This window comes from Musa acuminata, chromosome BXJ1-4 (assembly GCF_036884655.1).
Source record: "Musa acuminata AAA Group cultivar baxijiao chromosome BXJ1-4, Cavendish_Baxijiao_AAA, whole genome shotgun sequence".
Lineage (NCBI taxonomy): Eukaryota > Viridiplantae > Streptophyta > Magnoliopsida > Zingiberales > Musaceae > Musa > Musa acuminata.
Genome location: NC_088330.1, coordinates 10,937,874 through 10,961,008, shown reverse-complemented (window position 1 = coordinate 10,961,008; position 23,135 = coordinate 10,937,874). Strand labels below are relative to the sequence as shown.

At 39.6% G+C, this 23,135-nt stretch overlaps 2 protein-coding genes and 1 non-coding gene across 5 annotated transcripts; 1 reads left to right on the top strand and 2 right to left on the bottom strand.

The window, feature by feature from the left end:
• Positions 1–917: 917 nt before the first annotated feature.
• On the bottom strand, positions 918–2,303 carry LOC103981707 (uncharacterized protein At2g34160-like). The gene is made up of 5 exons (XM_018824707.2): positions 2,061–2,303; positions 1,724–1,772; positions 1,432–1,494; positions 1,283–1,347; positions 918–1,215 (listed from the first exon to the last, which is right to left on the bottom strand). Exons 1-5 carry the CDS (start codon positions 2,301–2,303, stop codon positions 1,120–1,122), a joined length of 516 nt encoding a protein of 171 aa, XP_018680252.2. The 3' UTR covers positions 918–1,119.
• Positions 2,304–11,383: 9,080 nt separating this feature from the next.
• Positions 11,384–12,835, bottom strand: LOC103981706 (uncharacterized). 2 transcript variants are annotated; one of them, XR_010512970.1, is made up of 3 exons: positions 12,477–12,623; positions 11,471–12,395; positions 11,384–11,398 (listed from the first exon to the last, which is right to left on the bottom strand). It is a non-coding gene; the product is annotated as an uncharacterized LOC103981706 (transcript). The 2 variants fall into 2 exon arrangements; XR_010512971.1 differs by lacking the exon at positions 11,384–11,398 and having other exon boundaries at positions 12,038–12,395; positions 12,477–12,835.
• Positions 12,836–16,837: 4,002 nt separating this feature from the next.
• LOC135648555 (BEL1-like homeodomain protein 7) lies at positions 16,838–22,832 on the top strand. 2 transcript variants are annotated; one of them, XM_065166338.1, is made up of 6 exons: positions 16,838–17,521; positions 18,687–19,031; positions 19,119–19,813; positions 20,837–21,213; positions 21,308–21,368; positions 21,929–22,832. In XM_065166338.1, the coding sequence occupies exons 2-6, from the start codon at positions 18,896–18,898 to the stop codon at positions 22,568–22,570; spliced, it is 1,911 nt and encodes a 636-aa protein (XP_065022410.1). In that variant the 5' UTR covers positions 16,838–17,521; positions 18,687–18,895; the 3' UTR covers positions 22,571–22,832. The 2 variants fall into 2 exon arrangements, with proteins under 2 accessions (XP_065022410.1, XP_065022403.1); XM_065166331.1 differs by having other exon boundaries at positions 18,687–19,813.
• The last annotated feature ends 303 nt before the right edge of the window (positions 22,833–23,135 follow it).

Here is a 23,135-nt window from a genome sequence, read left to right as displayed (position 1 = left end):
AAAAAAAACACTGCAAGAATATTAAATGAATATTCATTTATTTGGATATACATTTTTCCTGTAAATATAATAATTCTCATCCTGATATAAAAATAACATTTGAAGGACCTAATCAGATTTCTAAACCATTGTCCGATCACCACCGTATTTGTGGTTGAACATGGTTGGCAGCCTTCTTCCTCCCTCAATGAGGACATTTACCACCGTGGTTTTTGGGGTTGTGAGTGCAACCCGATGGTCCCGAAGGTGGCACCCGCCCCTGCGGTAGAGACTCGAGGAGCCCGCCGTTCTTCCACCACCCGTCTTCTTGCATGGGCCTCGCTGCCATGAAGGGTGCCATGGTCGCAACCAGTAGCAGAACAAGCAATAGCTGCCTTGAAGAAGCCATGGCCATCTCAACAAAGAAGAGAAAGGGAAGGTGATGCTCTTGTGAACAGCAGCCAACGATGAGAAGGTGAAGATGCCCGAGGGCCTTGGAATGAGGCAAACTGTTGAGGAGAGTGCTCGTTATATAGCTACCATCTCCACGTATTCAAAGCACTCCAAGTCTGTAGACTCATTCCAAACGCGGTTGTTTTGCAGAGGGGTTCGGTGTTCCCATCAAAATAAGAAAGCATTCACAACAGAGAGGTCGGTTTAATCAAGTCTACATGTGCTGCAGCGATCTTTGACGTGCAATTCTGAGAGAGTATGAAACAAAGAATCGAAAGTCTTGATTTTGATCAGCGTGAGAATGTAAGGGACTTTTCTTCTTCTGTTAACGGGTTGCTCTGACCGAGCAGGTTGCTTCAGTTGACCGGAAGAGGACGGCGACTTGGTTGATGGTTTGGGGAGCAAGAGAGGTCTCAAACCGAATGCAAGCGAGCTTGACTTTTAGTAGCAAGTCTGTCTGCACACAAAGTTGGGGAAAAGCTCTTCTGTTTCTCCTTTTATTCAGTGAAAACCAGTCATTTCCCACACGCAACAAATAAGACACTGCAGTGATAGAAGCAATCTCAGACGGAATTTGAAGCACTCGGCCTAAACAAACTACTGGTCGGAGGAAAACACTGAATCACTGACTCATGCTATTTACATAACAGCTACTACTACCAAGAGAGGAATCGAATCCCTCCCGCATCACTTCTTCGCATCCGCTTCGGTTGCCTCATGAGCCGCTTCTTTGTCGGCAGAGTCATGGTCATCTGAGTTCTTCTTCCCCATCAGTATCTCAATCTGCATTCAGAGAAAGTAAGGGGTTCCGTTTGAAGCGAAACGAAGAAGAACAAGTGCAGCAGGTTACCTTGGCCTTCCGAACCAGGCGGCCCTTGGCCTCATCTTTGGTGCCGACCGTGGAGGTTAAGATCTCTGCTTCCATCAGACAAAGAGTGTCATCAGTGTTGTTTCAGATCAACGTAAAGGGGTTCAGATTTGGTTTCATCTCGTGCTTACTCTTCTCGGTAGCAAGTCCATTGTTCTTCAGGATCTCAGCGACTGTGACGACCGTGCCAATAGCTATATCACAAGATTTCTGTGAAGATCACAGAAAAACACAAACTTGCAGACGTATGTATTTCCTACTTCATTATCTTTCTTATTATTTTTCTTCTTTTAATGAATGAATGGCGTGATATTCGGCATGTTGTCGCAGCAAGAACACAAAACAAAATCTTTTGAATCTAAAAGAATTAAAATGGCAATGTATTTTGCCTGCGAAGACCAGATCGAGTGAAGAAAACATTACCCATGCCCAGCGCAGAGAGCTCAATCTCATTGTACTGCTGCATGTACCTCTGCAATCAGAAACATTAATCAAGGAGTAAATCACACATTTCGTTCCCTGATCGATTCTCGAAGATGTCAAAACGGAAATCGGATCTTTTCCACCAAAAAGAACAGTCACGCAAGAAACGTCGTCTTAGATGCAAACCGAAGGATATCCAAAGAACCCAGAAATATACATCAAGAAGGCACAATATGCCCAAAATGATGCTTTTGAAGGGAATATGAAGGTTAAAGAACCAAGAAATGAGATCGGAGCTATAATTTCAAGTTTGTGTGCAGAGAAAGGCCGGTGATACCTTGGCGAGATTGACGTAGAAGAAGAGCGGCTTCTTGTTGGTGGAGACCTGAATGCGGTTCTTCTTGATCTTCCCCACGCCCACCACGTCCCCAGTCGCCGGCCTGTTCTCGACCACCGCTACCGTCTCCATCTCTCTCTCGCTCTGCACCAATGGAACGGAAACGATGGGCAATGGCGATAACTGCGCCCGCCTTATATAGGGGTTGATGGTCCAAACACTTCCCGCCACGTGGAGGCCCATAGCGAAGCGTTTCCATGGCGGTTAACAGCCGTACGATGGCAGTTATGTCGGACGCATCCATTCGCAGGACGAGATGCACCGGTTTGACTCCTTAGATCAGAACCATCCATCGCCCGACTCAACCATTGGAATCAATCAAATCATTGATCATTATTATTTCATCTAAAATGAACATAATTCGGATCATTTATGAGAACGGTAAATATCGATTAATGCCACGTATATTATGTGGTGATGCGTAATCCGAGGAGGAGCGGTTGTGAACACAATTTAGATGAATCATCGCAAAGACAAGAAAAGAGAAGCGTTTCTCCAGCAAGCAAAAGAATGATATATTACAGAGAGAAATAATAGCTACAGGAATTAAGTACTCCCAATCTCACTTCCTCACTTGATGTCTTATTGACTGGGAACTGATATACAACTTTAAGGTAGAAAACCAACGAAAGAATAGCTACTAAGAATGCAACTTCAGCATCCATGCAAAACCCTAACGCCAGTTTGGGGTTTGGAGTGTGTGATCTAAGGGCAAGGTCTGCCGTTGTTTGCTGAGCCATTATGGCAACCGGATGGCCCCGAAGGCGTCACGGGGCCCTGCGGCAGGGCCTGGAAGATGAAACTGGCGGCTCCCCACAGCTGCTGCTCCACCCCAAGAAGCCTTGCTGCGGCAACTGGCTGGGAATTCATGAGGCAGATGATGGAAGCCATGGCTATCAGAACCAAGAAAGCTCTCCTGGACGAGTACATGGTTAACCAAATCCTCCGAAGCTTTAGCTATTTGTGTCTTCCTTGTTGCTTGTGGGAGGCTGGCAGATATGGAGATGAGCAGGATGGGAGGTGTATTTATAGCCTAGTCTTTGCTTGTGCTTGGGGAGGAGGTTGGTGGAAACATGACCAGGTTTACGTTTGACATTGAATCTTACACTTTGAACACAGGAAAGTTTGAATTCAACTTTTTTACGATTTATTAGTCTTTTTTTTTTCTTCAGTAGAACTTGGAACGAGTAAAATCTTTCCGTCGAAACCTTCCCACACGCACATATATGTATATGCATATATATATATATATATAGTAGGTCTTACTATACATTGGATGTTCTATCAAGTAGTAGAAAGAAAAATCAAATGTTGAATGGAAATTAAACTATCAGTGACTGGTTTTCTCGAGCATGAGTAATTCTGAATCAGTATGATCTGGTCTAAGTTTTGACTTATAATTGTCTTCTTTTATTTTCTCTTAATTGAAGTTAGACCTGGTCATTATTGTCAAGCAAAACATATGTCATGACTCTAATCGATGACCAAAACATGTGTCGTGTGAGATAAGGCGTTAGTATTATTTGCTTTTTCGGAGGGCACTCGTGAGCCCATCTCAGTGCCTGAGGCTCTATCTACCTCAGCCTTCATCTCTGGGACGCTAAGTCTTAGGTTTTGATCATCAAATTCAATTTCTGGCCGTCGGTCTACTTGTGAATCAATCTTCACCCTTGGATAAAAAAATATGTTTAATAGATAGTCAAACTTACTTGATGGTGTTAATATCGATGATGTATGGACTAGCCCCATTCGGTCAAGGATCATGTGGATAAGAAATTTGATGTGATTAAAAGGATGGCTCAAACGCTTACTCATGCTTTTGTTCTGCTATCGATCTACGTGAGATCGAGATTGAGTTAGGCTTATGATAAGATCACTTTAATACTCAAATCATTAGTGGAAGTTGTTAGGGTCGTGGGAGGGATCAATTAATGCTTTCAAAATAAGATTCTGATTTGAAATTTTTGATTGTTAGTAGAGGTAGTGAGTAAGTAAATTAGTAAGTAATGACAAAAAAAAATAAAAAAAAGATGTAAACTGATTTATAGTGGTTCGGTCGTCCCGACCTAAATTCACTCATGATTCCTCTTCCCTTGAGGTCATCGATTTTTACTATCGATCTTTTTTTTAACAAGCGAAGATCAATCATCCTTGTTATAACTCTTTCTCTTTTTCACAGACTTAGGAGAGAACATTCATAATTCTCTTTTACAAAAGACTTCATACCTCCTTGGTATAACTTCTAAACTCAAGAAGGAAGAGACTCAATACTTTTCAAAAGAGTTTACATACTTCAAATCATAAGTTTTCATTCTTATACCAACCAAATCATTAGTGGAAACTGTTAGGGCCATGGGAGGGATCAATTAATACTTTTAAATTAAGATTCTGATTTGAAATTTTTGATTGTTAGTAGGGGTAGTGAATAAGTAAATTAGTAAGTAATGACAAGAAAAAAAAATGTAAACTGATTTATAGTGGTTTGATCGTCCCGACCTAAATTCACTCATGATTCCTCTTCCCTCGAGACCATCGGCTTTTACTATCGGTCTTTTTTTTAATAAGCGAAGATTAACTACCATTGTTATAACTTTTTTTCTTTTTCATAGACTTACGAGAGAACATTTATACTTCTCTTTTACAAAAGATCTCATACCTCCTTAATATAACTTTTAAACTCAAGAAGGAAAATATTCAACACTTTTCAAGAGAGTTTATATACTTCAAATCATAATTTTTCATTCTTATACCAACCAAACATGAGTAGGTTATTTATAGACTCCAAATGACTTCAAAAATAGAGCTAAAAATTTAAATCCCTGAGTTTTCTGGGTATTAGTGATACTATCATCGGCATCGAACGATACTACCACTGAACATAACATGAGGATTAGGGCTCTAGTGATACCATCGTCGGCACTGGTGGTACTATCACCGGAACTCCTATAAAAGCATAACTTGTGCCAACCTCAGGTCACCGAGTTGGCCTTCCAATAGGCCCAATTCGACCTTGGTTCATACTCAATGAGCTTCTAATTAAGTTGGCATAATTACAGCTCAAAACTAATTCAACTAGACTCCAAACAACTTTGATCAAGACTTAATCACTCTAGTTATAATCATGAAGCTTTCAGCATATTGTCTAGCATGTCATATGCTTATCTGACACCTCGTTTGAACCTTCGGCACATCATCCTTTCCTTTGACGTATTACTCGATCTATTAGCATGTTGATCTCTCACAACATCCAATCTTCTTGGCGCAATGCCGGATCCTTTTGGCCCAATGCCCAAACACATAGGACGAAGTTCATCCTTCGACATATTGACCTCTAGCTCGATATCCAATCTCTGACATGATACTTTTTGACCCAACGTTTGATTCTCTTGTTTCGATAATTTACCCTGTGATGGTTCGAGTCCATGATCGAAGTTTTCATCTTATCTTAAAAACATACTAGTCCATAAATTCATCAATTAATTTTATTATCAAAATCTGGAATTCAATAATCTCTCTCGTTTTGATGATGAAAACTAACGATGATGGAGCTTTAATTAAACTCTCCTTGTCTATATGTCATTTTGAAATATTATAAGGAACTCGAATTCAAAAGAAAATTACCTTTCAATCATATACTTTAAATTCAAGTTAAAATAATTTTAATGAGAGTGACTTTTAACGGTAATCATTGCAAGAATCATATATCTTAAGTTACAACGTAAAGTAAACAAATATTATAAGTTAATGTTATCAAAATAGTTGCACATCTTCAAATAAATATCATCAAACAAAATAGTTGCACATTTCTCTTTTTTTTACGATGAAAACTAATCGATGATAGAGCTTTAACTAAATTCTCCTCGTCTATATATCATTTTGAAATATTATAAGAAACTCCAATTCAAAAATGATAACCTTTCAATCTTATACTTTAAATTCAAGTTAAAATAATTTTAATGAGAGTGACTTTTAATGGTAATCATTGTAAGAATCATGTCTTACCTCTATATAAGAATGCAATGTCATCAAAAAAATTACCATTACTCCTCCCCCTTTGTCATCAACAAAAAAAAAAAAAGAAATTTGTAAGCTATTGTTTCTCTCTCCCCCTTTGTCATAAAAAATAAATAAGAAAATTATATTATAATATCATGGTACTATTTCTCTTCATTTACTATCAATTGTAAAAGTACTTTAATATCACAACATGAAGGCTATTAATGTCAAAGATAAGTTAGAGATCAATTGATGATATGATATAATAAATACAAAAGAGTCATATGAAATAAATCCCAAGTCATAAACATGAAGAAAGATCGTAATTCATTTAAATAAATATCTTCTTTAATAAATAGCAAAAAGAAAGAATCATAGGATAATAAATGGTAAAAGGTTTTGATTCATGCCAAATAAATCTAGTCATAAACATCAAAAAGTCAAGTGAAAGACGATGATTCGTTTGGATAAATCTCTTTCTTAGTTATTAGCAAAACTAAAGAATTATGGGAGATCAAATAATAAGAGATATTGATTCATACAAAATAAATCTTAAGTCAAAAACACCAAAAGATTATAATTCAATTGGATAAATCTCCTTCTTAATTATTAGCAAAAACAAATAATCATAAATGATCCAAAAGTAAAAGGTTTTCATTTATATATTATGGAGATCCATGAGTCATCTTTAAAAGCATCATCAATACATTTATAAAATTTGAGATAAATAAAAAAAATTATATAAATATTTTTTTAACAAAGAATGAGTTCTAACACCTTTTGATGTATACCCAATAATTAACTTTCTAGAATGTACATCTATATACTTCCATTGCTTGCGTAAGATATCTTTAGAATAGATATATCTAAATTACTTTAAGGAGAAAATTTCTCGTTTAAACTCAATTTATCAAATCTAAAATCATCATCAAAATTATTTTTCTTAGTTTGAGAGATTCATTAAAAATAATACAAATAGATTCATCAATGACTAAGAATCTCTTATTGAAAACTTGATAAGATTTAGAGATAGAAGAATATTAAAATAAAAATATATTCCTCTTATAAGTTCTTTAATATGTGAGATTTATTTCATACTAGCATACTCTAGTCTTCTATGTCAAAATCATGCATTATCATTGAAAATCGAAAAGTAAGTTTTATCACAGTTATCATCAAGATGTAAGCATGAGATTCAAATTTGACATTGTATCCTTGTTAGAAAGTTGACTAATGGTTATTAAGTTATATTTAAACCATCTTTTAATAAAATAATTTTAATTAAGATATTTGATTTGTTATCAATATTTCTAATGCCAATGGAGCTAAAAATTCAAATATTTGAGTTTTCGGGGTACTAGTGGTACTACTATCAGCATTAGGTGGTACTACCACTGAACAGAGCTCGGGAATCTAGGCTTTGACAATACCATCATCGGCACTAGCTGTACTACCATCTGAACTCTTAGAAAAGCATAACTAGTGTTTTCCGGCTCTTAAGTGGTACTACCGCCTAGGCCAACCTTAGGTCACTGAATTGGTCTTTCAATAGGTCTAATTCAACCTTGATTCAGGCCCAATGGGCTTCCAATTAAGTTGATACGGTTACGACCCAAAACCAATTCAATTAGGCTCTAAACGATTTCGATTAAAACTTAACCACTCTAATTACAATCATGAAACCTTCAAAATATTGTCCGATATGTCATCTGCTTATTCGGCACTTAGTCCAAACCTCTAGCATATCATCATTTCTTTTGGTGTATTACCCGATCTATCAACATTTTGACTTCCCATAACATCCAATCTTCTTAGTGCAATACCCGATTCTTCTAGCCCAATGCACGAACTCATGGCACGAAGTCCATCCTTCGGTATGTCGATGAATCCATTAGTCTAACGTCCAATCTTTAACACGATGCTTTTCGACTCAATATTTGATTCTTCTGCTTTGATAATTTACCCTTCGATGATTCAAGTCCATGATCGAAGTTTTCTTACGTTTCTTATCTTAAAAACATATTAATCCATAAATTTATCAAAATTTAGGATTCACGAGAAATAATTACAATAAACAGTAATTCACCTTGATTATTATACCTAAGGTAATCTGTGGGCGAAATGTTTCCTGTCCTAATTTTTGACATATTTCTTATATTATTATTTTGGACTAATATCTACATATGTTGATTGGCCTTGCGAATCGAGCTTCCACATGTCGAATTGATATTGGACCCTATCACATATACTAAAACGAGCTCTTTGTTTGATTGTTATACTAAAATGCAAGAACAGTGTTACTGAATGAAAACGAGGACGTTTTACTACCACTGACGGCCTCTCGTTTCCTCATCTTTATCTGATGCTGGACACGGAAATCATTAATTATTTTTTGTCGTTTTATACTTAAAGCTTGTGTGCTCCCTAAAAACCCTTCTTTGGTTTTCACCAAAATTATCCACTGCATTAATTTCCTCTTTTCTAACGAACAAAATAGCATATAAAGGAAGGGAGAAGGAGAATCGCAAACAATATTAAATCAACAGAGATTGCAACCTCCTTCGTCGATCGCCATGGCCGCGCATCTCATCCAGCAGGTTCTCCTCTTGGTTTGCCATTTCAATTCTTTTTTGTTCTCTTTCTATATGTATACATATAGCACTTCATTTGTGATCAGTCATCTTTCTTCCTTTAAATCTATCATGCTATTCGAGCAATCTATTCCTATAATTATTCGTCATTTTTGTTTCTTTTTCTTCTTCTAATTACTCTTATGAATGAACTTCCTTGATTGTGCGTGGACAGCAAGCATTATGTCTAAATGAATTAATCTTTTGTTTCTCTTCAATTTTGCTTATCTTTACACTAAAATTCGCAAACACACTTTGACAAGCAAGTTATGTTCTTCGTTATAGTCTCATTTTCTTTTTATAAGTTATTTTCATGTATATTTACCCTTAATATGCATGCCGTGTTGTTTTGACTTATGTGGTCATTAAATGTTCTTCATGTGGACATCAATCTTTTCCTATTTTTGCAGTAGTAGTCCCATTTATGGTACATAATTAATTCATGGTGTTATGCAAGTTTCACATAAAAACTTAATTGATGTTTATTTTCTATTTTATTTTTCCTTTTCCTTTTGGAATTCATATATATGTATGTATATATATAATCTTCACATTTGGATTAGATTTTGGAGTGGTATTGAATATTTGCCTTGTGACTGTTGTATTAAGTTTCAGTTTTGTTGAAGAACTCTTTCATGTGTTTGCTTTCCTCTATCTATGTCTTTTCATCTTCCTTAGTTTGAGGCATTTAGATAGAGGCATTCTTCCTGCTTGAACTCTTTGTTATGACTCACTCTGCTATTGTTGCTGCAGCACCTTGATGAGACTGAACGCTTGATTTGTGCCATAATTGATGAACAGAAGCTAGGAAAGCTAGAGGATTCTGCTCGGTAAGTTTGAACTCGAGGAGCATTCATGACAAACATGAGCTATGTAGATTCTGCAATCATCTGCTAAGTACTTCTGTAACACTGTACAAATTCCTAAATCATAACTGATGACCAGTTCCAAACTTTTAGCAAAAACAGCAGTAGAAATTCCAATGAACTCTTTTTTTTGCTGTCATTTCAGATGTTAGATTTGCCTCTTGCATTCTTGCCATTATGTATGGTTGTTCTATTTGTTAATTCCTCCTTCCTCTTCAAGTTTCTGTGGAATTAATATAACCAGATCAAAGTAATGAGTGAGTTCCTTCCAGATTCTCATTAGCATACCATCTACAAGTTCTTCTATTTGTTCTCTGCTGCAGGAATCTTGAAAGGCTACAGAAGAACCTCGATTGTCTCGCTGCTCTTACAGACAATCAACCACCTCAACATCCAACTGCAGCGCAGGTAGGAATCATGCGTTGTAACTGAGAGGATAATTTAATCTTCTACAGATTAGTTTGTGGGTTTCCATACTCGAATGGTAAGTTTATTAGGGTAAGAAATGTTTCTTCTTCCCCATGTCTTTCCTTCCACTGTGGCTGTGCAACCCCAGCAAGCTCAACTGTATCCTGCCAACGCTCCTGTGGAACCAGTCCCTCAGGTGTTTCAGTCTCGGCAAGCTCATCCGTCTCGTCCCAGTGCTGTCGTGCAAACTCAGCAAGGTCAACCGATGAACTCTCAGATCTCGATGGTTGCCCGACCTGCAATGCTACATGATCAGATGCACACTCAAGACCAGCTTCAACAACAACAGATGCAACATGCAGCACTGCATGGAGGGACCAGTGGAACAAGTGTATTCCATGGTCAGACCATTAATGGAAGCTGTGCGATGCTGACCACAGGAGCATATTCCAGTGTTGATGGCAGCAGTGGAGCAGGTAGTAGTATACTACCTGGAACTGTATCATCAGCTGAAGGACAAGGAGCCATTACCATGCCTGATTACCCGTCAGACTCTGAACAACAAGGGGAGAACTGGGATGTTGAGAGTGGCGAAATCCTGGATTTGCTTTTACATAATGATGAACAAAGCTGTTCTTGAGAAGAAAATAGTATGCCATCTAGTTTAATGTTGTTTGGAACTTGGAAAATGTTATCTAAGGCTCTCTTATGAGCCCTGCAGTGAACAGTAGTTCTGGTGATGATTACATTTCTCATATAATATGTCTCCAGAAACTTTATGATGAAAGTGGATGATGTTTCTTTCTCATATGGAAATCTTTACTTTGACATGATAAAGGTGGAAATTTAGCTCATTTTGTTGAATGGTCAACTGTGAACAGGGGATCTTATGAGATCAATGAACCATCATGTTACCCTCATTTATCAATCATATGAGATCAATAATTTCTATCATTGGATCTTTTCTATCTTGGATATGCATGGCCAAATTACTTGTGCTTCTTCCTCAAGAACGTAGAGTGGATGATGTTCTACCACAACACACATTAAACGATGCAACAACATCGATTTCAGAGTCTTGGATTCAACAAAGCCCACGATATGATACTGTCACAACTTATTATTATGCTTCTGCTGCCACCTCTTCTTCTTCTTCTTCTACGTCAACCTTTTTCCTGTGAAGCTTAGCCAATGTGAGGGACCCGAGCAACGACCCCATGCTTGTTCACCCAAACCCACACCCTGTCACACCGGAAATCCTGGATGACCACCTTGCCGTCCTCAACGATCCTTGCCTTCACCGTTGGATTCTCCGACTCGATGATGGTCGCTGCCTTCTCCCCTTCAACTCCGAGAAGCTCCGGCCATGAATACTTCCCTGCGAACAAGCATGCATGCATGTACAGCATCAAACCTACATGTCTTGATTCCTCAGTCGAGCTTTACTTACCAGCGCATATGTTTTGCATCTTCCTTTTATCCTTAGATCTTCTAATGGAGGATCGAAGGATACGCCTCTTTCTTTTACCTCTTCTGCGTGTGGGGATTGAGTCGAGAGGATTTGTTCTTATAGGCAGCATCAAGTTAAGGTGACTTCTTGGATGTCAAAGATGCACAGAATAAGAACAAGCAGTTCACGTGAGCTGAGCTTCGGAAGTCCAGCTTCAGATATGGTTTCGCTGCATGCAGTACGTGCACAGTCGTAGGACATGCAACGTGGACAAGTACGAAGCTACGCCAAATTGTTTAGGTAGGAAGGAACACAGCTGCTGAGAGTTGTTGAGATCTTGTCTTCTCTTGCCTGCTCTTAGCGAGGTCAACTTCTACAGAATTCTGCAGAAAAGATAGATAGATAGATAGATAGATAGATCTGCTTGCCATTTGTCCCCCCAAGTGATCATCATTTCAAGAATTACATTATTTTTCGGGCTCAATCTCTCTGCAGAACGGCAAATCTTGAAGGTTTCGATCAAGTCTACGCACGCATTCAAAGCATGTTGGTTACGAAACGCTAAACGACGCAAATTTAGCCTTTAATTGATGAAAACGATAAACGACACAAACTTCAAACTACGAACAATTGCGATCGAGCCCATTAACTTTTATTCATGTTGGTGGCACAATGACATCTGCCTCCCTTATTTAAGATTCCAATACATATCCATACGTATTTGTCACCATCTACCCAATACGAGGAATCTCCGCGACGATTCCAGCCTTGTCAACCCAAACCCGCACCCTGTCGCAGCGGAAATCAGCAGTAACTACCGATCCAACCTTGACGATGACAGCTTTGACGGTCGGATTCTCACACTCGATCGTCGTCACCGCCGTCTCTCCCTTCACTCCCACCAGCTCCGGCCACGAGCTCTTCCCTGCGTTTTGTCACACGAAAAGCATTCATCAGCTAGCCAATCTTACGGAAACAAACATGAGCATGCATCTCTCTCACGTACCTGTGCACTGATCCATCTTTCTCGGATTTTAGCTTGTCTTGTCATGTCTTCTTCTCCTAACGTGATATTTATAGGCCTTGTTCTCGGGGTTCAGCTTTGAGATTGCTTGGTCAAAAACTTGTTTGAGCTCCTCACGGAACACGAAGGAAGCAAATTTATATACTACCAACCAAGCTGGTCTTCTTCTGCATCAGCAGCATTATCACAAACACTATTCAAAGACAACCTCCTCTCTGACTGCTTCAACTATAGCGGTCTCCGGTCACAATAAGATTAAGCGAGGAGCTAAGCTGTCGATTGCTTGAAACGAACAGTAAAACGGGGTTAGGATGTCACTTGGAGATGATCATTATATGTTAATTCCCGGCTTAACTTCTATTCGACATAGCATAGAGGGATAGAGATTGCACTACCATCATCATCACCATCATTGCTGTTGTTACTGTCGTCTTTATCAATCCCATCAAATCTCCTGTTATTATATTACTAATTGTAATAGCAGTAGCATAATTGTGAAGCACAGTGTTCCTTAAACTAGCATTAGAGTTAGAACTCTAAGTCCTACAAATTGTGAAGCAAACGAGATCATGTTTTTGCGGGCTTCGGATTGACTGCTAATAGGTTTTGGTTGAAGTAAATATGGAACATGTTGAGTCCCGACTAGAACTTGTTTTTCACGTTGAACAGATGCATGCTATTGGATCTCACATCCAGCGATGAAGAAGAACTATGTATATCTAATTCCCTAGACTACGATGCACCAACAGATAAGGATGATGCTTGCGAAGAAGATATACTTGAGAAAAACGCCACCATGATGGGGGGATCACTTGCTTGTAATCTAGCCAAGCTCAAGAAAACCCATTCAAACAAGATACAGAGAGAAGATTACCACGAGACTAAGTCAAATAAGATGACTACAAAAAGGAAAATAAAATTAATGCTCTTATTCAAGATAACCACGAGACTATCGTGTACGTGATCTTATTCATACAGATAAAGTTGGTGTGGAACGGAAGAGCAAGTGCATGTTGTCGTCCCCAAGGAAAGCTTCTCTGTTGCTACCCCCCCCACCCACCTTTGTTTGATTCCTAAAGCAATCGAAGCTTGGGAGGACGGCATCACATCAGACCAGGTTAAAAGTAGGCCGTGGGACCCGCTGCGCTGGGGTTAGCCAATGAATGCCTCTCTCGGTAGGTGGGCCCGGAGGAGGAAGATTCCAAAAGCCTTCCTTGTTGTCTTCCGCCTCTCGTCGCAAGCCGACAAAAACGGTGGCCCACCGGGCCCCCACCGCGGGCCGACCACTCTCGGCCCTCTTATGGCCCGATGTCCGATTCCAAACAGGGAACACAGAATTGCGTCGGCCCCCATGGAGGATGCGGCCTCGTCGAGGAAGAGCAGGATCCGCGGATCCTGGCTGGAGGGAGACGGCGAAATCTTCCCCTCCCGAGCCCCAAGCCACGTGCTCGCACCATTGAAGCGACAGCAGACCGGTGGGTCGCCCACGCTGCCTGCCACGGACGCTGCGTTGGCTCGATTCCGACGCAAGTGGAGGTCGGTCCCCACACGTGTGCAGGATACGAATTTGGCCCGGACTGCTTACACGAATTGCGTACCGTATCATTTTCTCCACCTGTCAACCATATATATATATATAAATGTATAATCTGACATTATTCTCCTCAATTTTATGTTAGCTTTTCTGGGATCTTATGGACAGAGGTACAGTCAAAGTGAGGACACAAAGAAAGAAGAGTGAAAAGAATCATGTTCTAATCAAGTTAAAAGACTTTACTTTGATGTACAGATCAAGTCATGCATGCTTAAAGAAATGACCTCGTAAGGTCTCCAACTCTCATGGAAGAATTAGGTGGTGGAATAAGTAGAGTCTCTTAAATAAGCATTCCTCCTTGATAGAAGCTTATGAAGCAGTTTGCTAAACTAAGGTTGTAATTACACTGCCTCTTTTCTAAGCCAGAAATTAGCTTTTGGAGTTGACTAGGATAATAAATGGTGACAAGACCCACGCAGACGTCAGCTGTTCCGGACGACACCTCACACCTCAAATGACCCGATCGAACCTGATCAAACGAATCAGAACACAGACCGAGGCCCATTAACGACCCGTCCAGACTCTATTCTTCACGCCACGTCAACACCAGTGTCAGACGCAACCCGCTCCCTGCAAGCAGTCGCATCAGACACGGTAAATCAACTCTATAAATAACCCCGTCCTTGAGGAGAGGGGGAATCATTCCACTCCACATCACTAACTGGATCGTCGGAGGGGTCGGGCCGAGCTTCCGACCCGACTTGTGTGCAGGTAGGAGGACAAAACTATTTCCCCGGGATGCCAAGGAGAGGAAGCCTTCCCCACGGGACATCCCGACGAACCCAGATGTGATCTGGTCCGCACACTCGGCCACTCCAGCAACCCCGAGAGACCTCGAGCAAAGATCCCCGCCATTCGGCCCCAAAACGAGTCGCGTCGGCCCCGAGGCCACGGCACAAGGTTGTTTACACCAACAAGAGTCATAATATATTTCAAAAATAGAGGAAAAATACAAGTTAGGTTTGGCACACTGAGCCTCTTCTCGGTACATTTCATGATTGGGTCATTTCCAAAGGCTGTTCGAGTGCCACATGCTGTGCTCCCACATGGCTTTCATTTTGTACAATGCATGTGAATTGTGTGACCACTGTTCTTGCGGCCATTTGCTCTTCTTGGAGCTGCAAATGTGCATAGCTCATGAGCTGTTTACTGTTCCTAGTGATTCCTGATGTATCACTTGTGGTCCTGCTGTTGTCCTTTTCCTCATATTATTGGGATATAAATACTCTTTCTTGACCCTGCTTTCTTGCCAGTGAACTGCTGCGAGCATCAAGCTTGTCCATCTGTTCAATGCAGGCCATCAGATGCCTCTTTAGGTGGCTTTGTGAACAACCTTTCTAATTCCTCCAGTACATTGTGAGGGACTCTCAAAAGTCATCTCAAATGAAGCTTTCTCTCGCTCCGGAATCCCTTCATGCAGGTACTTGTGAAGGACAGAATACTTCTCTTTGGCCTTGCTCCTTTGATGGATGGATCTCCCCAAGTAGCATGAACCAGTAACAACTATGGCAGAAAGAATCAAACAGATTCTTATTGGCCAAAGGCATCACTTCCTGAGAAAACCTGTGGTAGATGATATGTGACCCTCATGTCAATAGATCCTGATAACAATAATCTTGGTGAAGAACAATTTACATTTGGATGATGATGTTTATAAGTGAACCATTAGGCCTTCTCCGTTTTCTGGTGGTTTATATTTATGGAGTTATATGCAAAGATTATTATGCTTGAATACTGTGGTACAGTCCCTCAAAAAGATTGTTCCAAAACTGATATATTTGGACACATGATAATATATTAGATGAGCAGTTGAATTCTTATAAATATATGAGAAAAAGAAAGACTTGGAGATGTTCTTTATTCTGTATCTTAAGCTTATTAATGCTTGATCATTAGAACAGCCTGAACTAAATCAATGTTGGGATTTGTCTTATGGAGCTTTTTTAATGTCTGCAACTGGAAGCATGCTTCTCTTCAACTGTAGGACACACAGAAAAAGATTGAGAACAATATCTGCACATCGATTGCCTTCGACTCTCCCAATAGATTCTATCAATCATTTACACTTGTTTAAGCATACTCCAACAAAAAATTGTTTAGTCTTATGCTTCTCATTCTTCTCTTCGATGATATCATAAGGTACAGTCATTTCCTATAATATATCATTTACACTTGTTTAAGCATACTCTGTTTTGTCTCATTCATCATCCATTTTGCATTTGCTGGAGTTTATACTGTGAGTTTCTGTTCATGTCCCATGGTTGGATTATGTGCAAAATCTAGATCATGATTATACGGTTATAGGTTAAAATAATCATCACTCGTTTGATTTCTTTATGTTTAGCTCAGATGAGACATTCAAATAATGTGATTTGGCCAATCAGAGCGCGACACGGTTCCAATTCATCACCTAATGCTGCCAATGATGAGCTGCCAGAATTGCACTCACAGGAGTACTAAAAGACTAATGAGGGAGGCAGGTGCAGTCAGCATGGTCCACTGCAAGCATTCAGAGAGAGAGAGAGAGAGAGAGAGAGAGAGATCCTAAACAAACAAGATGAAAGGAATGGAAGGGAGGGAAGGGGAGGGCATTGTCACCAAGACATGCCACAGCCCCACACATGCAACAAAGAGGAGCAGGACAAGGTTTGATTACAGTGGTGGGGAGCCCCACACGAGCTTAGCCATCAACCCCAAGGGTGTCATTATTCTAGATGAAGCAATTGGCGCACCATTTACTAAAAGGGATGGTTAGAGTAAAGTAGCTTTATATTTTTTGTGTGGTCTGGGCTGTGAGATGTCAGCATCTTCCCCATGCTTAGGAACGCAGGATACTGCAGGAAAGGAGGAATGAGAAGAGGAGAGATCAAAGAGGTGGGCAAATTGGTGCTTGAGAGAATTAAGAGGAAGTTTAGGTCTACCAACTGGTGGTTAGGAGATTGAACACCTTAACCATCCTCATCACCAACTCCCAAGAAGCCACAGCAAGGAACCTCCTTTGAAGACTTGCAGATAAAGAGATAGAGGAAGATAGAAAGAGGGAGAAAGGAGGGAGAAGAGATAGAAAGATTCGTCATTTATCATGGATTAGGAAGAGGGAGAAATACTCTCACGTGCAAGATGCAATTTTGAGCTCTGATGAGAGAGAGAAAGACGGGACTTGCAAACTGGTTGTCATTTTAATATAGTTGGATATGCTGAAGAAGGTGGTGAGGCAGTATTAAATAGATATATTATAAGGGGAGGAGAGGAAGGGGGGAGAGCTTTGTCTTTGGAATTGAGGTCTCGGGATCGGTTTGTCTCCGAATTGGTAGGATTCTCCTCGGCCGATCGGCTGTGGGTTCATGCTTTCTTGTCCCCCACGAGGCGCGCAGACAGCAGCGGCCGCCGCCCTTCCCTTCTTCCTTTCGCGCCCTCCCCCTCTCTATCTCAGGTACTAGACTTTGATTTTTTACTTGTCTCCCATCTTTCTTCATCTCCCTATCCATGTCTTTCTTCTTTCAACAAGGACGTCTCGATTTTGTATGTATATGCATCATATTTGCTTCTTCAAATCAACATCCATATCATTGCAGTTGCTTCTTCCTGCCTGGCTCCCTCTCTTTCTCCTTCCGTCTCTATCTCTCCATCTAGTTTTTAGTTTAAGAATTTTGGATGTTGGCTTCACTATTTTAATTTTTTTTCAATCTAAGAAATCTACTGTTTTGAGAACCGTTCTCCTTTATTTACTAGTTTTCTTTGTTTGTGCAACAGATTATTTTTAAACGGATTTTGTTGTTCTTGGGTATTATACTTCTCTTTCATCTGTCTGATGAGTTTTCTCATGCTCTTTGCTCCCTCTTTATCAAAATCTGATGTTTGGGTAAAGGTTCCTTTATTTTATGTTTCTCTCTTTCTTGTTGTTTTTCATGATTTTGTAAATTATGCAGATTTGACATTTATTTTGCGTTGGCTAGGGTAAAGGGTACATATTCTGGATTTCTTGGTGGTGGGTTTTGGCTTTATATGGTGCATCTGGGGTTTTTCCTCTGGTATCTGGACCAAAGACCTTTTGCTCATCCATGCTTAAAGGGTTAAAAGAGACCAATCATTTGGGTCCTTTCAAAGATTTTCTACTTCTTATTGTCCCTTTTGCTGTCATATATCAATTGTTCTTTTAGTTCATGGAGCTCGAGAACCCAACCGAATTTGTATCATGTACTTTTGTTAGTTTCCTCCTAACCCTTTGGCCATTGTGCAAGCATGTAGCCTTAAAATGAGAGAAACGGGGTTCGGGTTGATTGAATGTCCTGATTGATTAAGAGATTATGTCTTCCTTAATTGGTTTCTGGCTACTCCTTTTATCAACTAAGCAAACAGATCTTGAGCTCCATTTATTTATCCTTTCTATTTGTGTCTGTGTTGGTCTTTGTTTGTTCTTCAGTTAAATTTTGCAAAATGATTAATTTCAATCTGAGGAATGATACAAGTTTTAACAAATTATAAATGATCTGCAGCTCAGAAGTTACTTTTAGTCATGTTCATTAAATGAATTTTCTGTTAGAACCTTTTTTTTTTCTGATCATTTATGATTCATTAATTTTTTTCTCTGTTTGCAGTTGATCTTTAATCAGCTCTTCCTCTTTACTGTATTCAGAACTGTTGTGACATAATTCATTCTTCACCATGGGCTTGAACTTTTAGTGTCGGGTTCATCCAGGTTCCCATGACTAAGATAACTGCCATTTTTTCACACATAATATTGCAATGATCCATCAGACTTCTGTCTTTGAAGATCTTGCCCTGTTTAAGATCAAGGAAGATAAAGATGTCTACTTTCTATTCAATGTCTAATGACCACAGTGGAAGCACTCCAAATCTTGGCCTGAGGGATCCAGGGCATGCTCCATATTCTGAATCACCAGGTCCTGGCAACATGATGTACCTGAGCTTCTTGAATTCTGGTCAGTATACAGATGCAGTTGCTGGTGTTCCTAAAACCCAGCAGAATCACATTGAACTTCCCGGTGCCACTTCTGACATCTCACCAGGCTTGACTGTAGGGAATTCTGACATGATCACTTCGCATCTTGGTAGCCATGGTTATAATGCTTGGAAGGATGGAAGAAATGAGATGTTATTTATGCAGACAGTTGATGGTACCATGAATGGTGCAGATGATCTACTTCATACTGATGACCCTCAGACGAGTATGCGGACTCAGTTGGGCATCATAAACGGACAAAACTTGTCTTTGCAGCAGTCAAATGTTCCAATCATGCAAAATCAAGGTTTAGCACTCAGCCTTAGCACACATATGCCGGTTCCTTCAATTCAGTACCAACCAACTAGCTCGGGTATCTCTTTCATGGGCTGCCATCAGTCAACTTCTGGAAATATTGGTCTGTTGAGGGAGGAACACTTTCAAAACAGAAGTTTTCATGGCAATGTCTCCCCTTACAGACAGTCTCATATTCCAAATTCTAAATATCTCAGGATAGCACAGGAATTGCTTGATGAAGTTGTTAACGTTGGGAGTGCTTTGAAGCAAAGAGCAGATAAAAGCCAAAGTCACCCTTCTGCCGATGGTGCTCTTACATGTAAGGATGGTAGTGGGGAATCGAAGAGTGAAGGGATGGCTTCAAACCCTCAAGAAGCCACCGTTAATTATTCTAATGAGCTCTCACCTTCTGAAAGGCAGGACCTTCAGAACAAGGTCTCAAAGCTATTAGGGATGTTGGATGAGGTACACTATATCCTTATCTCTATCTTTTTCATTAATTTGCTGTCATCCTTGTTTTCATACTTAGAATTTCATTTAATGTAGGATCATGTTAATAAATTTTATTTGAAGTTAGAAATTTTTTATTGAGAGTAGCAGTAAAATCTTTTGAGGTTGAGGCTTCAAATACTGATGGCCTAGCAGAAAACAAGTCATGTTGATTATAATGTTTGAAGGAACCATCTTGTTATCTTTGATGGAAAGAGACAGTGCATGTTCACAGATTTACAAGCAAGTGAACAAAGAATCATGATGCTTGAGGTCAGAAAAAGCAGGATTTTGACAGGAGGAAAACAAGAGATTTATCCGAAAAATCGGGATAACTAGGGAGGTAATGGTGGAAGAGAATGGCAACTGAGTGAGTGCCTCGAGAAATGCACTATGGCTGAAAGAAAAATGTCATACTGGTTCTGTAGTTCTTTGCTACCTGTAAAATTTCCCTGTTAAACATTTCAGAAGTTTCTTCCTTGGCATAATCTTTTTGAAGTTCGGTGGCTTAGTTTGATACTGCCATGCATGATTATCATCTGGAAAGTCATGGCAGCCCTTTTGAAGGTTGATTCTTTTCTATGGTTTATAAGCAATCCTTATTTGTGAAGTTTTCACATGGAATAAAGATAGAAGAGTGCAAATAAATATGCAATGGGATCTCATGGTTTAGCTATAAGGTTAGATGCGCCTAAGTCAAATTTATGAAGCATAATGAGACACAGTGTTTGTGCCTAATTATGGAAAGGGTTTGTGCCTATGGTGTTGTATGAGAAACTTGCACTCTGCGGAAATGTAAGACTGCTATGATCGTTTTCCTTCTATTTACATCTGTAACATTACAAACTAAAATTTCTTGATATAAGTTTCCGAAAAGGCTTGCACTTGCTGAGTAGAAGTGTATTGACAATAACAGCATTGTGCAATCATTTGTATTAATTGAATATACTCTTGTAGAGCAATTTTGACAAATTCGTTATCATTTCTTTTTCACTGCAGGTTGATAGAAGGTACAAACAGTATTACCATCAAATGCAGATAATAGTGTCATGTTTTGATGCGATAGCTGGTTGTGGGGCTGCAAAGCCATACACTGCGCTTGCCCTTCAAACCATTTCTCGGCATTTTCGCTGCTTGAGAGATGCAATCAGTGGCCAAATTCAAGCTATAAGGAAGAATCTTGGAGAGCCAGACAACACAAGTGGCAAGGGTGGTGGGTTATCTCGCCTTCGGTACATAGATCAGCAATTAAGGCAACAGAGAGCCATGCAGCAATTTGGTATGATGCAACAGCATACCTGGAGGCCACAGAGGGGCTTGCCTGAGTCATCTGTCTTGATTCTTCGTGCTTGGCTGTTTGAGCACTTCCTGAATCCGTAAGCCCAACTACCTTCTTTTTCACCTGGTTGTTTTAAAACTACAATAAATATATACAAATACTAACAGTTACATTATAATATGTTTTGCCAGCTACCCAAAGGATTCCGAAAAGCTAATGCTTGCAAGACAGACAGGCTTGTCAAGAAGTCAGGTATACTTGATTTAACTTAGGTACTTCTCTTGTGTTCTTTGGATAGTTCTTCTTTTAATGCTAATGTCGTTAGGAATGCATTGCTTAACTGACAATCTAACTATAATTTTTTTCGTCTGAAAAGCCACTGTTATGATTACTTTAATGTCTTTTTCCAGTAATTTATCTCTTTCCCCTCTCACGTCGTCTTATGTCCACTTCCTCTCGATTCTTTTACCAGGAAGGAATTGTTTCTTGGATCGTATCTGTATATTCTTCCTGATGAACTAACATCCTTGTGCTTGAGAACTGATAATGTACTGGTGTGCTATGAGCAATCTTTTTGGTTTGTAAATGTGTGCACATCATTAGTTAGACTTATTCCTGATTCCACTTGGGTCTCCTCATCAAACAGTCTAGTTTGCTCAAATGTATTAGTTTGTATGACTGACGAATCAAGACATATAGTAAGTAAATTCCTGGCTCACATCAGGTTGCGTCAGAGAAAAAGGGCAGTCGTAGTGTATATGTTTTGAATTTAACTTAGTATTTTTTTCATGATTTGGTCTCCTTTCATTCAGGTATCAAACTGGTTCATAAACGCACGAGTTCGTCTTTGGAAGCCTATGATCGAAGACATGTACAAAGAAGAGTTTGGTGATACCGAGATTGACTCAAACTCTTCCTCAGAAAATCCACCAAGACTTAAGGAAGACATTCAGTCCTCTGAGGACCATGACGACATGCAAAACCCTGCAACCGGAAGATGCCAAACAAGCCAGATAAGCAACTCCTCAAGACCTAATGTCATCCCAGCTATGGATGTGGCCGAATCAGTTGCTGCTTTCCAGAACGAAGAGACTGCACAAGATTCATATATGAATCTGAAAATTAGTGACCAAAGACCAGTCGGAGTAGATTCAAGCTTCTTACAAGATGCTCTTGCCCACCAAGACGGGAGTGGGAGGTTTTTGGCTTATCAGATGGCTGAGTTGGGTCGCTACGGAAACAGCGGAGTGTCTCTCACACTGGGGCTGCAACAGTGTGATGTCGGCCATCCTGCATCAGACGATCAGCAGAGATTTCTCGCAGCAAGAGCGAATGATGTTTATGGCACAGCTGCTCCAGTTGGGCCTGATACGGCCGATTATGATTATGCAAACATGGGAGATCGGCGACACCGACTCGGGTCAACACATTTGCTGCATGATTTTGTTGCTTAGATTTATTTACTTTGGTTGTGATTGCTATATCTGAATCTCTGAACCAGAATAATTTGTTCTGAGATGCCCTTTAAGCATTGCTTGCAATTATACAGAAGAAGTGGTTTTAGCATGGTATACAATGTATAACATAAAGAGGTGGCTATTTGGTGGAATTATAGGGTAGCATGTTGTAAAGATAGAAGCATATTTTTGTGTAATCTCAGAACATGTAATGTTACTACCAATTAAGTTTAATCTATATTGTATACTATTTGCATGACTTTCGTTTGAATTTCTTGTCGCTGTCATGCCATCTAAAAGCTTAAATCATGATTTATGATTTTATATTCTTAACAATCCCCGAATGAAACTTGAATTGTTCCAAATTTGATCTATGGTTTTGTAATCTTAGTACTTTCAATTGTAAGAATGTTGATGGAATATTTGACCGCAAGAAACATTGGGAGAAGTGTCATCCCTCCTATTTGATACAGTTCTCATGCTCTGAAATAACTTAAATCTGTCTCATTATCATTGACTTTTCCTCGAGCTGAAATGAAATAATCATTAGATCATTATATTG

Excerpts from the sequence above, each read along its gene's own strand:
- LOC103981707 (XM_018824707.2), bottom strand. The coding sequence starts at position 2,303 with ATGGGCCTCCACGTGGCGGGAAGTGTTTGGACCATCAACCCCTATATA. Across the intron at positions 1,495-1,723 it reads GCTCTCTGCGCTGGGCATGG|CTATTGGCACGGTCGTCACA; the intron begins GTAATGTTTTCT and ends CTTGTGATATAG. Across the intron at positions 1,348-1,431 it reads TGGACTTGCTACCGAGAAGA|AGATCTTAACCTCCACGGTC; the intron begins GTAAGCACGAGA and ends TGATGGAAGCAG.
- LOC135648555 (XM_065166331.1), top strand. The coding sequence starts at position 18,896 with ATGTCTACTTTCTATTCAATGTCTAATGACCACAGTGGAAGCACTCCA. Across the intron at positions 19,814-20,836 it reads TATTAGGGATGTTGGATGAG|GTTGATAGAAGGTACAAACA; the intron begins GTACACTATATC and ends TTTTCACTGCAG. Across the intron at positions 21,369-21,928 it reads CAGGCTTGTCAAGAAGTCAG|GTATCAAACTGGTTCATAAA; the intron begins GTATACTTGATT and ends CCTTTCATTCAG.